At 41.9% G+C, this 15899-nt stretch overlaps 1 protein-coding gene across 2 annotated transcripts in view; it reads right to left on the bottom strand.

The window, feature by feature from the left end:
- Positions 1-1915: 1915 nt before the first annotated feature.
- The window catches only part of LOC122946216 (discoidin domain-containing receptor 2-like), an 87685-nt gene continuing 73701 nt past the window's right edge, over positions 1916-15899 (bottom strand). For both annotated transcript variants that reach the window (XM_044305660.1, XM_044305661.1), the window contains 10 exons: positions 14678-14924; positions 14133-14234; positions 12999-13156; positions 12711-12906; positions 10914-11158; positions 10139-10260; positions 9374-9571; positions 7082-7316; positions 6851-7000; positions 1916-6488 (listed from right to left, as the gene is read on the bottom strand). In XM_044305660.1, coding sequence (XP_044161595.1) covers positions 6348-6488; positions 6851-7000; positions 7082-7316; positions 9374-9571; positions 10139-10260; positions 10914-11158; positions 12711-12906; positions 12999-13156; positions 14133-14234; positions 14678-14924 — 1794 coding nt within the window. In that variant the 3' untranslated portion in view covers positions 1916-6347. The remainder of the gene's footprint in view (positions 6489-6850; positions 7001-7081; positions 7317-9373; positions 9572-10138; positions 10261-10913; positions 11159-12710; positions 12907-12998; positions 13157-14132; positions 14235-14677; positions 14925-15899) is intronic.

The following is a 15899-nucleotide window of genomic DNA, read 5'->3' on the forward strand; positions in this document are numbered from 1 at the left end:
CTCTGGAGCTCTGTTACCCACTCGTCCAGGGGCTGCTCTCCCAAGAGACCCACGCTTCTGTAGCCACTGCTCATAACTGGGGAGACTCTCACCTCGTCGCCGCTGGGCATTTTCCAGGGCATTATACCAGACTTACTTTCTGTCTGCATCCCTGTAGTCCGCGGCTGCCTCCTCCTCCTCATCATGGAACGCTGTCCGAAGACTAGTTGATTCAATCCTGCTGTATCCCGGGGAGCTGTACGGTGTCTCCGAGCTGCTTCTCCTAACACTAGGACGCCATCCCACTGCTGCCACCACTGTAACGGATCTCCTGGCACCCCAACTGGGTACCTCCATTGATGGATGCTCCTAGTGCTTCCCGAGGACTCCAAGTACTCCGCTCGACGCGGTAACCACCACAGGAACAAGGAACAGGAACAGCTCTTACAAGAGCTAGGGCTTATAGCCAGGGGAGTATACAGCGTATAGCAATCTCCACACACATGAGGCGAGGCTCTATGTTGATGTTAAACAGGAACCTTTTTAATGGGTTATTTTTCAGCCTTTCATGCAGGTCTCCTAGCAAGCCAATCACATGCATTTACAGTATTGAAACCTTCCCAGCAATTGTACACAAAACCCCCTTCCCTCTGTCTGAGACACAATCAACAAAATACAATGGGCATTGTCTTTGATGCAATCAACAAAATACAATTACCAAAACACATTGGGCTCTGCCTTTGATACAATTACCAAACATAATGGGCTAACTTAATCACTCACAGGCAGAAAACACACATTTTTCCCAAAACACAGAAAACCCCACAAAACCCCACATATCCCATAATTTATACATACATGGATAGCTCTGATCTGGGTGAACAACATATCCAAAAATCACCCAGATCTGAGCAGGGGTTCCCGAATTCCATGGAAGTCACATTTGGCCGACCGCAAGCATGGCTTTCCTGCCCAAAACAGTTCCACAGATTTAAGCTGTGCGGCCGGTCTGTCTTCTCCTTCAAAGTTAGTACATGGGCTATAATCCTGAGGCAAGAGGCTGGCAAACAGGCCCCTCCAAAACCCAGTGGCAAGGTTATTTTCGCCACAGAACTTATGAGAGGTGGCCATGGAGTAGCAGTCATAGCAGTGGGGGCTACTGGGCTCAGCTGTCAGATAATGCCAAAATGACACCTGAAGAAGCACAGATTTGGAGATTCTCGATTACGAAATTCCCCTTAAAGCCCCATGCATTTTAAGTTAATTCCACTTTATTATGTGAGAGTCTCTTTGAACCCTTAGACAAGATCCCAAACTCACTATAACAAGATAGCTTCAGTTAGCTTCATAGAAAAGTTCTTTAAAAACATTTCCAAAAATAGTTGGACATTCACGTTACCTTTTGTGATATTTGGGTTGTATGGAAACTATTGATCAAAAAGAGGGAAGTAGGTAACAATTTTATTGGTCAACACCTCAAGAGGTTACCCAAGTCTGTTTTGGGGATCTTAAGTATTATGGAAGAGTTAAAAAGAGAGGGACTTCTGTACAAACTTTAAGATGGAACCCTTCTCAGATTCCACCTTTCTAGACCTTCATGGGCTATCTGATCGTCATCGATAAAAATGCTAAAAGTTCATATACTCTTGCAATACACTTACCCTGGACCTTACTCATTCCTACATGAGAGGCCACCTTCCCAGAGACCCAACTGTATTATGACTCTCAGGAACATAAAATGTTATTCTGAAAAGTCATCATGCTTGCTCCCCCATCAGGTGTTCTTCTGGCGGTCCATTATTGGGACTAATTTTTCCTAATGCCAGACTATAAAGAAGTTTTTGATTTTGAAGACCACGTTTTTGGTTCTCTGATATAAACCTCTCATTAATAGAACAATAGGGCATGATGTGGACGCAGTGAGGAAATAAACCAGAAAGACCATACAAGATTGTCCACAGATCAGGCTCATTTATTCGGCAATACAGATTTCATTGCACTTCAGTCCAGTCTGGCTACAGATACATATAGATTCATTATCTACAGGAGTGACAGTAGTACAGTATTTAAAAAAAAATGACACAGACCCTCTACTATCCCCGCACCCTTCCCCCACCCCATGTTCTAGGTCATAACATTGCTCCTCATTATAACATTCATGTGTAAGACAATAACAAATAAAATCCAGTGTGGGAGAAAAAAAAATTAGGCGTTCAATATACAAAAAAATGTGAAAAGACACAAGAAGCAAAACCAGAGAGATAAAGCATTTAGGGAAGAGAGGCGATGAGACTTTGATTACCCACCACCATCTTAAACACTTAGCCACCATGATCATCAGTTTTGGCTTGCAGAATCCAGTAAGGCAAGTGATCTCTCTTTGAGATGCTCAGTGCCTCATGTGTCAAGATATATATATATCCTACAAGGAAGAACTAAGTCAGAATGCTCGGAAATGCTTCTCTGAACCCCTAACCTCTCCTATTAACACTACTGTAAACGCAGCTCTATGAAAGCTAGAACTCATTGAGGACCAGGCAATTCAAGATCAAAGAGACCCAACGGACATCCAGTCTTGTGTCCGATGGACTCCATGCTCCACATATGATGTCTTGATTCTTGTGACCCAAGAAGCATAGGTGGCCAGAATAAAACTGTGGTTCTAAGAAACTCAAGGTAAAGTTGGGAAAATATTTGGGGTGTATTATTGATGGAGGGAGATGCTAGGAACGTATTGGTACCAGGTCTCACTCATTCTAGATCTAGTTCTAGACTAATCATGGCCATAAACAAGATGTTGGTGGAGTCCACCATTTTCAGCAGGAACCATCAACCATCTAAGGCCACTGGTGACAAGGGTCCCACTGTATGGGGTTTTCTTTGGTTTACCCCAGAGATAAGTAGCACTAGATGCATCTGGCATCCGCTTATCCAATGTGACAACCATCTCTGGTTCATTCTATGGAATATTCCTGTACACCATAGATCCTATAGTGCAAATGAGATATAACCAAACGTGCAGTGGCCACATAGCAAATTGCTCTATTCTTAGGGATGTGTGACTAAAGACACCTGCTGTTGGTGGTCCAGGGTACCTCTGCCATTGACCATCCATCCAAGTCTGACAACTTCCCTTCTTGGTTGCCCTTTAACCATTTATTGTAAACCAATATTCTGACGTCCCTCAGTATGGTGGCAATGCCGAGCCTCAGCGCAATATTACTTTGGGTTGGTGTTTTTGTAGTAGTACCAGAGGCCTAGCTATGGGGGTACACATATGCCCTGTTGGTTGAGGGAGTTATATGCCCTTATGCCACATAAGGATACACCAGTATTATAAATGGCATATGGTAGGTGGGGCCCTTGTTACAGATTTTGCATTAGAGCCCAGAAGCTTCAAGCTAAGCCAGCCACAAGTTGCTTTCAGCCTCCACAAGCCATGTTGCGCCATCCATTCCATAGTGCTTAGTGGTATAGTCGTCTATGGTACCTTCTGGTCTTTGATGGAGATCCACAGATATATCCAGATTTACGAGGGTGTGCATATGTGTGTATGAGTGAACCCGACCGTGAACTAGGGCCAGTCAGAGCTTAACTTGTGGCTAAGAAACAATGTAACAAACCGGTTCATTAACAGACCTCATTACTCATGATCAAACAGGCGGTACCACATTTTTGGGACAATGTCCAACCCTCTAAATCTCCAAATGGAAAGTCCTCCAAATAGACGTTAAAACGTACGTCTACACATACTTACGTCTGATGCATATTGCCATGTGCCCATTTTACAGATTCACCTGGATCATTGCCAGGGCTACGATGTACGATCCCATGTACAATCCCAAAAATGCAGAAATTTAACCATCCCAGCTATTGTGGGATTATAATGGGATTGGTTGCCAAGATGTTCTTGTTTGCACATGAATGCAATAGTTCAGGGAGGGATAAAGGTTAATTGATGCAGAGCTTACCCAGACCACACTTAGGATTACTTTGCTAGACAAGCCCAGATTTCAATAGGGAGATGTTCTTCACTTGTATTGACCGACATGGTGATGCTTCAACTTGACCTTTAAAAACTCCCATAAAGAAGATATAATATGGCACCTGATGGTCTCTTGAGCCAGTATCACCACCATAGTCAAATGGGCATGTCTTAGTAAAGGTTGGAAGATGGTAACCATACCATCTGTGACCTTTTGGGTTGGAAATCCCATCATCTTTCTACTACACAGATAGGTCATGGGTATGGTATGGAGTGGAAATACCAATTGACACATGATTGAAAGGCTCTATGGTTCCAAACAGGTCATCCATTAGACCATTCACTCAACTGTAGGTGCTGTCTCGAGACTGGCTTCTGGAATCCCCTGGCCCTACAAGGATTATTCCATGTCGGCCACTGAAGTAAGTGACCGGCCATGGATGGGCCACACCGGGGGCCCTCTGCTATGGCTATTAGAGAGATTTCAATCCAAGTTCTTCAACCTGGTTGGTCAACCAAGAATCAGATCATGACAGGCAAAGCAACAGTTACAACCAAAGTGATTTAAAAAGAAGTTCCAGTTAATATCGATATTGGCATCAATGGAAGAGTAAAAACTTTCCAACTTAAATAGTACAAAAACTATAGCACAGATTTCATATTCTCATTGACCTGGGAGGATCTTTCTCCTGTTGCTCTTTGTCTCCCCCCTGCTGAGCAATGCATGAGAAGAGCCATTTTAGGTCACATTGGTAGGGGAGGATTTAAATCTGAGAGCAAGATACAATTTTAATTAGTGGAGTTATAATAATTACAAAAATGATGGAATTATAAAAAAATGTAATAACTGATCGACCCACAGAAAACTCTATACCCAGCCATCCCACCTGCTCAGTTAAAACACAAATTTTGCAGTCTGTCGCATATCTATCCCGTACAATGTTTCACAAAACCAAACAAAGAAAGGACTAAGCTACATTTTTTACAAAAATTGTCACGACTGTTTAAGAAACGCATTGACATACAGCCAAAAATCCGATATTGGCTTCATCAGCAGTCTGCTAAGTGCACGTTAGTACCACCCAGGCTGGTTACAAGGGGATGTAATTACCTACAGACTGACTGGAATGGCTGCTCCGAATAGAAATTTTGGGATTTGAGAGACCTCAGTTTGGAAAACAGGGCCATCTAAGCTTTAGGCCTCAAGTCAAAAGAGGAGGGCAGCATGAACGTCAAGATAATTCCTCCTCACCCATTTTATGAATAGGAGAAGACATCTGCAGTCTTACAATACCCATTAGGACAGTCAATGGGGTCAATCTGAGTTTAGGCCCTCTCTCCATTAGTTTCTACTATGGTACATATAGCCTTGAATGAATTTATAACCAGATCTGTACAATTACAACACATTCAGTCCATAAGGACAAAAGTGTCACACTATAGCCATGAAAAGGGACATTCTCTTCCCCAACGGAGAGGGTTGTGCCACCACCATCTCTGCTTCTTCTTGAACTGGTCTCAAGACCCTCACTGCTTAGTTGTCCACTGACATAGGTAGCAATACATATTACAAATCCAAATGAATAAGGAGAGCTCAAGGGTGAGTTAAAATGAGGGGGTAGGCAAAACATACAAGGATTAGTCTAGGGAATGGTTAGATGAGCCATAAACTGAACATCAACATCGAAGACAGTCAAACAAGTCCTGTCATGTGACTATATTTATAAATTTATCTTTCTATATTTACATTCATTTAAAAAAATCCCTAAAAAGTGGGGACATGGCATCTAGAGCAGACGGAGCACTCCCAAACGCACCATATATCTTTTGGGTGGTGGCATCTAAGGTGGCTTCCAAAACTCAACTGCCTTAGTTGGTCCCATCACACAAAACCTCTTTGTTCAATTAGTCTCTAAACTACTTCCACCTCAAGATAGCAAGGTTTTGGATCTGTGTCATGGCAATATGATCACCCAATAGATGGACACACACCCCATACACATATATATATAGATATATACACACAGAATGTAGTGGTACTTTTTTCAGTGGGAAACTGTCCTACTTCTCACATCTTATTTCCAGTCCTCAATCCCAGCTGGTTTCTCCCCTTCTGGGGAAGTGCAATGTTACATCTTCTACCCCCTCTGGAGTCAATTGTCTTGACATCTCAAGGGGCTTGGAACTTTTTTAGAGACTGAGGGTTCCGGTGGGGTCCCAGGAAGTCTACCAGCGCCTCAGGATAACATTATCTCTTGGTCCTTCTACAATCTACATCTAGATAACTAAAGGCCACGTCCAGTATAGCTCCAGATGAGTCGGTTACGACAAGAGCTTGCCTCTTCAGGGTCAAGTGTTTCTCGGAGTGTTCCTTGTACACAGATTACACAATGGAGTCCAGTTGTTCTATCAGGAATTGGTGGATGGTCTCAAACGTGGGTCGATCTTTGATGTCTCTGCTCCAGCATTTCATCATCAGGTCGAAGATAGGACTTGGGCAGAGAGGTGTCTGAGAGAGATAGATCTAAAAAAAACAGAGACAACAAATATCAACATGGAGACATCTCGGCCTAAGAGCTAATGATATTCATAGGTATAAATTATGGTGATATGGACCATGCTGGTATAACCTGGGTATCTCCTATATATAATTCTATATATACAGCTGGTATAAGTTATACATCTTCTGTATATAGTGATATGGACCATGCTGGTATAACCTGGGTATCTCCTGTATATAACTATATATGTACAGCTGGTATATGTTATACATCTTCTTGAATATAGTGATATGGACCATGTTGGTATAACCTGGGTATCTCCTTATCTAATTATATACCTATAGCTGGTATAAGTTAATCAGTTTAATATGGGTCATGTCATTACCTGACGTCCTTGGTCCCTGAAGAACTCCCCAGTATTTTCGATCACCTGCTCATCTGACAGGACGCTGTACGGTTGCTCCTTACAGAGGGTGAAGATCTCCCATAAGGTGATCCCGAACGCCCACACGTCACTGGAAGTGGTGAACTTTCCCTAAAAACACAACACAGATCAGGATTCAGAATGGAGGGCTCCCTCAGCGTATAAGACCTCAGTCCTGTGTCAGTCACTTACTAATAGGATACTCTCCCAGGCCATCCACCGGATCGGCAGCACCGCGCGCCCCTGGATACGGTAATAATCTCCGCTGTATAAATTCCGGCTCATTCCGAAATCTGCTATCTTAATCGTGTGACTGTTCCCCACCAGGCAGTTTCTCGTGGCCAAATCTCTGTGTACAAAGTTCAGGGAGGCCAAGTACTTCATTCCGGCAGCGATCTGCGTGCTCATGTACAGGAGGTTGTGGAGGCTGCGGGTGGAAGACACAGGGGGGCATTTACTCATGACCTGATTGGGGCAGTAGAAGTCCAATGCAAGACCCCAGTGCTGCAATGCAGGAGGCCTAACAGCTGAGCCCCTATGGCTGTAGCCCATTCTGATTCTTGCTTTGGGGCCCCTTGTAGGACCTTGCAGTTGGGCACCTACAGACGTGGACAAAATTGTTGGTACCCTTTGGTCAATGAAAGAAAAAGTCACAATGGTCACAGAAATAACTTTAATCTGACAAAAGTAATAATAAATTAAAATTCTATAAATGTTAACCAATGAAAGTCAGACATTGTTTTTCAACCATGCTTCAACAGAATTATGTAAAAAAATAAACTCATGAAACAGGCATGGACAAAAATGATGGTACCCCTAGAAAACACAGAACATAATGTGACCAAAGGGACATGTTAATTCAAGGTGTGTCCACTAATTAGCATCACAGGTGTCTACAACCTTGTAATCAGCCATTGGGCCTATATATATGGCTCCAGGTAATCACTGTGTTGTTTGGTGATATGGTGTGTACCACACTCGACATGGACCAGAGGAAGCAAAGGAAAGAGCTGTCTCAAGAGATCAGAAAGAAAATTATAGACAAGCATGTTAAAGGTAAAGGCTATAAGACCATCTCCAAGCAACTAGATGTTCCTGTGAGTACAGTTGCACATATTATTCATAAGTTTAAGATCCATGGGACTGTAGCCAACCTCCCTGGACGTGGCCGCAGGAGGAAAATTGATGACAAATCTAAGAGACGGATAATCCGAATGGTAACAAAAGAGCCTAGAAAGACTTCTAAAGAGATTCAAGGTGAACTTCATGCTCAAGGAACATCAGTGTCAGATCGCACCATCCGTCGTTGTTTGAGCCAAAGTGGACTACATGGGAGACGACCAAGGAGGACACCATTGTTGAAAACGAATCATAAAAAAGCAAGACTGGAATATGCCAAACTACATGTTGACAAGCCACAAAGCTTCTGGGAGAATGTCCTGTGGACAGATGAGACAAAAATCGAAGTTTTTGCCAAGGCACATCAGCTGTATGTTCACAGACGAAAAAATGAAGCATATCAAGAAAAGAACACTGTCCCTACTGTGAAACATGGAGGAGGCTCTGTTATGTTCTGGGGCTGCTTTGCTGCGTCTGGCACAGGGTGTCTTGAATCTGTGCAGGGTACAATGAAATCTCAAGACTATCAAGGAATTCTAGAGAGAAATGTACTAGCCAGTGTCAGAAAGCTTGGTCTCAGTCGCAGGTCATGGGTCTTGCAACAGGACAATGACCCAAAACACACCGCTAAAAACACCCAAGAATGGCTAAGAGGAAAAAATTGGACTATTCTAAAGTGGCCTTCTATGAGCCCTGACCTCAATCCTATTGAGCATCTTTGGAAGGAGCTGAAACATGCAGTCTGGAAAAGGCACCCTTCAAACCGGACACAACTGGAGCAGTTTGCTCATGAGGAGTGGGCCAAAATACCTGCTGAGAGGTGCAGATGTCTCATTGACAGTTACAGGAAGCGTTTGATTGCAGTGATTGCCTCAAAAGGTTGCGCAACAAAATATTAAGTTAGGGGTACCATCATTTTTGTCCATGCCTGTTTCATGAGTTTATTTTTTTACATAATTCTGTTGAAGCATGGTTGAAAAACAATGTCTGACTTTCATTGGTTAACATTTATAGAATTTTAATTTATTATTACTTTTGTCAGATTAAAGTTATTTCTGTGACCATTGTGACTTTTTCTTTCATTGACCAAAGGGTACCAACAATTTTGTCCACGTCTGTATAATGCAAATTTAGGACAGACAGAGGCCGGACATTTCCGTCCATGCCCATTCCTATGGACAGGCATCGCCATATTCATAAGCCCATCAACAAGCCAGGGGGAAATTACCAAAAGGTCACGATGCCCATTTCTGCAACACAAGGCGGGAAGCAGTGCAGGGATGGGCAATAATACATGGCATGAACCAACCAGGGGGGCCCCAGATAGGGCCCCTCCTTGCTGTACGTCTGCCCCTTGTCCCTTACCTTACAGACGGAATATTATTGGCAGTGGTGAACTGGCTGCGGATCTCCCTCTGGGACAGGAACTGGTTAAGATCTCCATTCTCCATGTATTCCGTTATCATACAGAGGGGGTCGTCCCGGACGCAGACGCCCAGCAGGCGGATGATATTCGGGTGCTTGAGCCTGGAGATGATCTTTATCTCTTTCAGAAAATCATTTCTGTTAAAGAAAAAACACAACAATTGGATTATTTTTTTACATCAAACCTGATTTTAAATATTTTAAAAATCCAGTTCTCTGGATGTAGCCTGCAGTGTAAAGTATGGTGTTTTTATTTTGATTGCCAAAGCTACATCCAGGGTCATGTCAAAAAACATACCGGTGTGACATGCCATTTGTAAAGCTGGCCATATAAATGAAACCTTCCAATGTCGGCGGGTTCAGACAACCTTCCAATGTGTATGGAGTCCTCCCAACTATAGTCCGACAGCTGATGTTGGGTGAGATTCATTCGTTCTCAAAGTGTCTTTCTTCCCGCTTCCTAATCACTACATATGCATGCTCGGCCTAGCCAATCATGCATATGTATGGGAGGATCGGGAGTGATAGCTGACAGTTATCTCATGTGTATGGTCATATCTCAGGATCTCATGGATGTTCTGCATAGTGCAGGGCCTAAGGTGAGGAGCATAACACACCAAAGAGATCATCCCTGTGTCATGCTCTGCCCCCGCAGAACCTGCAGAACCCACTGTATCCTTCTGCAGTGCTCCTTTAATGATGTACCTGGCGGTTTTGGTGACGTTGGCTCTCAGCATCTTCACCGCCACTAGAACTGGTTGGTTGCTGCAGTCACTTGAGGACATCTCCAGGAAGTCTTGAAGCCCTTCCACCTCACACAGATGAACCTGGAAGATGAGAGAATACAGCCCATATGTGGCATAAAGTTCATCAAGAACCACAACAACATCTTGTGACATGTGACAATCAGTTGGTTATCTCCCGATATGAACCAACAAAAAAAGTACATCATATCGCACATATCGGCTATAAATTATAAACGGTCTATATCTGCTTCCTGAAGCATTTCCTCCTCTGTCGTCAATAATATCTCAAAATCAAACTCCCCCCTCCCTCCGATGAAGCTAAACGGCAGTGTAAATGTCAATTAAATGTGAGGCAAGTATGGTATATAGCACTGATTTAGACTGCATTAGGCTCACAGACACACTATGATATATTTCTCTATTTCACCTACATTAACCTGGTTCTTCTAGTACAAGGAAGGTGTCCTGTACTCTCAGCAGCATAGGTGATTCTCCTGCAAAGGCTGCTAGAGAGAACTACACTGCAAATGCAGTTATATATTTCTCAAAAAGTGATCCTTAGAAGTGTGGGGAGTTTCATTGTTTTATAACTCAAGAAAACCTTCATCAGGGACACAATACACCTTAGCTCCAACAGTGCCATCTGTCGGCCAAACAATGCATTACACATCATTACAATGAAATAGTGTATTGTTGAATTCCACATGGAGTATGTATATAAGGGGGTCCTCTACCTCTCCAAACTGTCCTTCTCCCAGTTTTTCCTTGAGCCGTAGTTGGTTGCGTGGAAACTCTCCTACGCTGATGTCCTTCTTCGTGAGTGAGTCCACAGTAAGGGCTGGCACAGCGTACATATTATTCCCGGTCACTCCCTGAAGGTTAACGATGTCAGTTTCTGCATAATGAGGGACACTGTTCTGGAAGCCTTGATGTGGGGTGGACTTGGTCAGATCAGGTTCTGCATAGTCACCACTGCAGACTGCAAATAAATGTGACATCTCAATATTTAATGCTGAATCTACACAATTGTATACTTTATACCACTGATACTATTATAATAGTCATATTGTACATAGTAGCAGTATTATAGTAGTTATATTCCTGTACATAGGAGGCAGTATTATAGTAGTTATATTCTTGTACATAGGAGGCAGTATTATAGTAGTTATATTCCTGTACATAGGAGGCAGTATTATAGTAGTTATATTCTTGTACATAGGAGCAGTATTATAGTAGTTATTTTCTTGTACATAGGAGCAGTATTATAGTAGTTATATTCTTGTACCTAGGAGCAGTATTATAGTAGTTATATTCTTGTACATAGGAGGCAGTATTATAGTAGTTATATTCCTGTACATAGGAGGCAGTATTATAGTAGTTATATTCTTGTACATGGGAGGCAGTATTATAGTAGTTATATTCTTGTAGATAGGAGCAGTATTATAGTAGTTACACTCTTGTACATAGGAGCAGTATTATAGTAGTTATATTCTTGTATATAGGGGCAGTATTATAGTAGTTATATTCTTGTACATAGGAGGCAGTATTATAGTAGTTATATTCTTGTACATAGGGGCAGTATTATAGTAGTTATATACCTGTACATAGGAGGAGTATTATAGTAGTTATATTCTTGTACATAGGAGCAGTATTATAGTAGTTATATTCTTGTACATAGGGGCAGTATTATAGTAGATATATTCTTCTACATATGAGGCAGTATTATAGTAGTTATATTCTTGTACATAGGGGCAGTATTATAGTAGTTATATTCTTGTACATAGGAGGCAGTATTATAGTAGTTATATTCTTGTACATAGGGGCAGTATTATAGTAGTTATATACCTGTACATAGGAGGAGTATTATAGTAGTTATATTCTTGTACATAGGAGCAGTATTATAGTAGTTATATTCTTGTACATAGGGGCAGTATTATAGTAGATATATTCTTCTACATATGAGGCAGTATTATAGTAGTTATATTCTTGTATATAGGAGCAGTATTATATTAGTTATATTCTTGTACATAGGAGCAGTATTATAGTAGTTATATTCTTGTACATAGGAGCAGTATTATAGTAGTTATATTCTTTTACATGGGAGCAGTATTATAGTAGTTATATACCTGTACATAGGAGGAGTATTATAATAGTTATATTCTTGGACATAGGAGCAGTATTATAGTAGTTATATTCTTGTACATAGGAGCAGTATTATAGTAGTTATATTCTTGTACATAGGAGCAGTATTATAGTAGTTATATTCTTGTACATAGGAGCAGTATTATAGTAGTTATATTCTTTTACATGGGAGCAGTATTATAGTAGTTATATTCCTGGACAGTATTATAGTAGTTATATTCTGGTAGATAGGGGCAGTATTATAATAGTTACAGTACTGTACATAGAGGCAGTATTAGAGTTGTAGTTGGTACAGTCCTTTCCATCATTCTTTTGTTTATAAATAAACCACCATTGGTGTCCTGAAGATATATTCTACAGGAGGGAATCTCATGTTGTATATTACGCACCTGAATCCTCGGCACTCTGGGACAGTTCAGGTAGTTTGCGTAGTGGTTTGGTTGGCTGTTGATAGTCAAGATCAAGAGGGAAGATTCTCTCATAAGTGGGGTTGGACTGATGGATCTGTGTCTGGTTGTTGCCAATAGTATAACTGTAGAAGGACAATCGTACAGTGGCGTCTTCTTCCAAGATTCGACGTGGAGCCTAAAAAGTATGAACAGTATCATGTTATAATTAGAAAGAAATTCAGGAGCTCAAGGATCTTCTGATACTACTGTGGACCCCAAGGACTTTACCTTCTCTAGTCTCTTTTGTATATATTGTTTCCACAGGATTAGGACTATGATAATGAGCAGTAGAAGGATTATGGCCACCAAACAGCCAATCAGAACAGAGGTTTTTGGCTCGTTCGGTTTGTCCAGTGGTCTGCTGATGGTGAATGGGAAAGTAGTTTCTGGAAAAGGAAATGGACAGTTTGTGGTTAGTGGTGGTCATAGTCTGGTAGGTGGACTTTCCTAGGTCAAATTGCCTTGGTCAAATGCCTAGAATGTTAGTGTTGGTCATTCGCATTTATAAGTGGGCATGTTAACGTAATGTTGACGTCTTAATTAGATTACTGAAGGTTGGCCATGACGGAGGTTTGTGTTGATGGCTGAACAGCTAGTGGTTGGCATTGATAGAGGTTTGTGCTCATGGTTGGACAAGTTATTATTGGTCATGATGGAGGTTTATACTCATGGTTGTGCAACTAGTGGTTGGCCATGATAGAGGTTTGTGTTATGTTTGGACAAGTTGTAGCTGGCCATGATAGAGGTTTGTGCTCTTGGTTGGGTAAGTGGTAATTGGTCACAATGGAGGTTTTTGCTCATGGTTGGCCATGTTGGAGGTTTGTGTTAAAGGATGAACAACTGGTGGTTGGCTATGATAGAGGTTTGTGCTCATGACTGGATAACTGGTGGTTAGCTGTGGTAGAGGTTGGACAAGTGGCTGTTGGTCATGATGGGGATTTGTGTTCAGGGTTGGACAAGTGGTGGTTGGCCATGAGAAAGGTTTGTTCTTATGGTTGGAAAAGTGATGGTTGGTCATGATAGAGGTTTGTGCTCATGATTATATAAGTCATGGTTGACCATGAGAGAGGGTTGTTCTCATGGTTGGAAGAGTGGTGGTTGGTCATGACGGAGACTTGTATTCAAGGCTGTACAAGTGGCCATTGGCCATGAAGATTTGTGTTCATAGTTGGATATGTGGTCGTTGGCATACATAGGTTGGCAGGTAGAGTGCTTGAGTTCAGAGTTTCTAGTCAGAAAGTTTTCAGCGCACATAGTAAGCTAGCAATGAGTACGCAATGGAGGACAGTAAAGGTGGGAGCGGGTGCTAGAAAATTGTGGAAGTCATAATATGTGCTCAGTTATCAAGTACATATCACCCACCAGAGTTCCTCTCAGTAGCGTTCAGCATAGGGATCTCAGTGGTAGCAGCCTTGACAGTAGTTGGAGGAAGCGTAACAATGGCAGGCACTTCAAAATGCATGTCTGATGGGGAGAAGAATACGACAAGAATTAACATGTGAAATGTGAGCTCTTATACAAGAAGACATTTCATGACTATGTCCCCAAGACAACACTTCCTGCCCCTGTTCTCTGGCGGCTCAGTGCTATCATAGAAACACTGGTCCTCATGGCAACCAATCAGAATCCAGCTTTCATTTTTTCCAATGGACAGAGAAATAAAACGAGAAGAGGGCTGACTAGTTGTGAGGCCCAATATCTCTATGATAAGACTGTGCTGCTGGGAGAGAAGAGGGGTCGGAACACACTGCTGCATGGACACGTATGAAGAGATTTAAGTATAGTGATGAGGAAGTTTTCAAATGTAGCAGAGCTGAGTTTGGTCTTAACTTTTAGCTCTGCTACATCTGTATATCAGCACAGCTGCACTCAAAAAGACACAAGACACGGAACATGAAATGTCTCACTTGACTGGAAGGAGATTTCACTGAACATCATCCACGTGTCCGCAAAGTAGAACTTGCAGAGGATAAAGCTCCCGACTCTCTGTTGTAAAGGGATCATGACAAATCTAGAACTGGGGTTCTTGTCATCTAGAACAGTCACCACCCCCACTGAGTCCGGCTCCCAGTCAGACTGTTGTCGAGATTTAAAGAAGCACTCGGCCCTCTGGAAAATCTTCACCCCCTTGGTGAACATATTATTACAGTGGACCTGGAAAAGCAAGAGAAAACATACTGGTTCAGGAATGGAATACCAGAAGTGCAGTGAAGACTGACACTTACAGTTCCATGTTTTAACCTTTGTGTGCCATGGCTACCTGCTCTATAGTAAATCACCATGGCTTTTTCTCCCTACGTCCCTGCACTGCACTGTGCAAAGGAAACCTTACTTCCGAAAGACAGTCTGCAGAAATTAGGATAACCATAAGAGATAGTTTACAACTATGAGAGTGACCTGAGGAGACAGAGTACAGTACTGAGAATGACCACGGCATACAGTGTACAGTACTAAGATTGACTGAAGGAGGTGGTATAACGTAATGTGCATGACCTGAGGAGTAAGTTTACAGCAATACGAATAACTTCAAGAGACAGTTTACAGCATGCTCATGCTCTCAGTAGAGGGTTTACAGTATGAGAATGACCTTAGGAGACAGTTTACTTCTCTAAGTATGACCTGAGAAGTTCACAGTACTGCAGATTATTTCTTGAAACAGTTTCCAGCATGAGAATGAGTTTGGGAGACCTAGTTTAAAGTAATGAGAATGATCTGAGGAGACATGGCAGTGTATGGCAGTTGAAAAGACCCACAAGAGACACTTCACTCTAATATGACTGACAAGAGGAGACAGTCTACAGTAGTGAGGCAATGTACAACTATGCAAATGACCTTAGAAGAAGATTTCTAATTTTTACAATAACCTCATATGATAGTTTACAGCAAGTAAGTTACCCAAGTTTGAAGTAATAAGAGGAACATAAAGAGACAGTTCACTGTAGTAAGAATGACATTTTACAATAATGAGAATAACCTCTCATTCTGAGAATGACCCAAGGAGACTGTTTATACAGTATTGAGAATGACTTGAGAAGACAGGTTATACAATAGTAAGAAGAGACAGTTTACAGAATGTGGAATGACTTGAGGAGACAGTTTCTACACTAGTGAGAATGACCTGTCAAGATA

Source organism: Bufo gargarizans, chromosome 9, assembly GCF_014858855.1.
Source record: "Bufo gargarizans isolate SCDJY-AF-19 chromosome 9, ASM1485885v1, whole genome shotgun sequence".
In the NCBI taxonomy this organism is placed as follows: domain Eukaryota; kingdom Metazoa; phylum Chordata; class Amphibia; order Anura; family Bufonidae; genus Bufo; species Bufo gargarizans.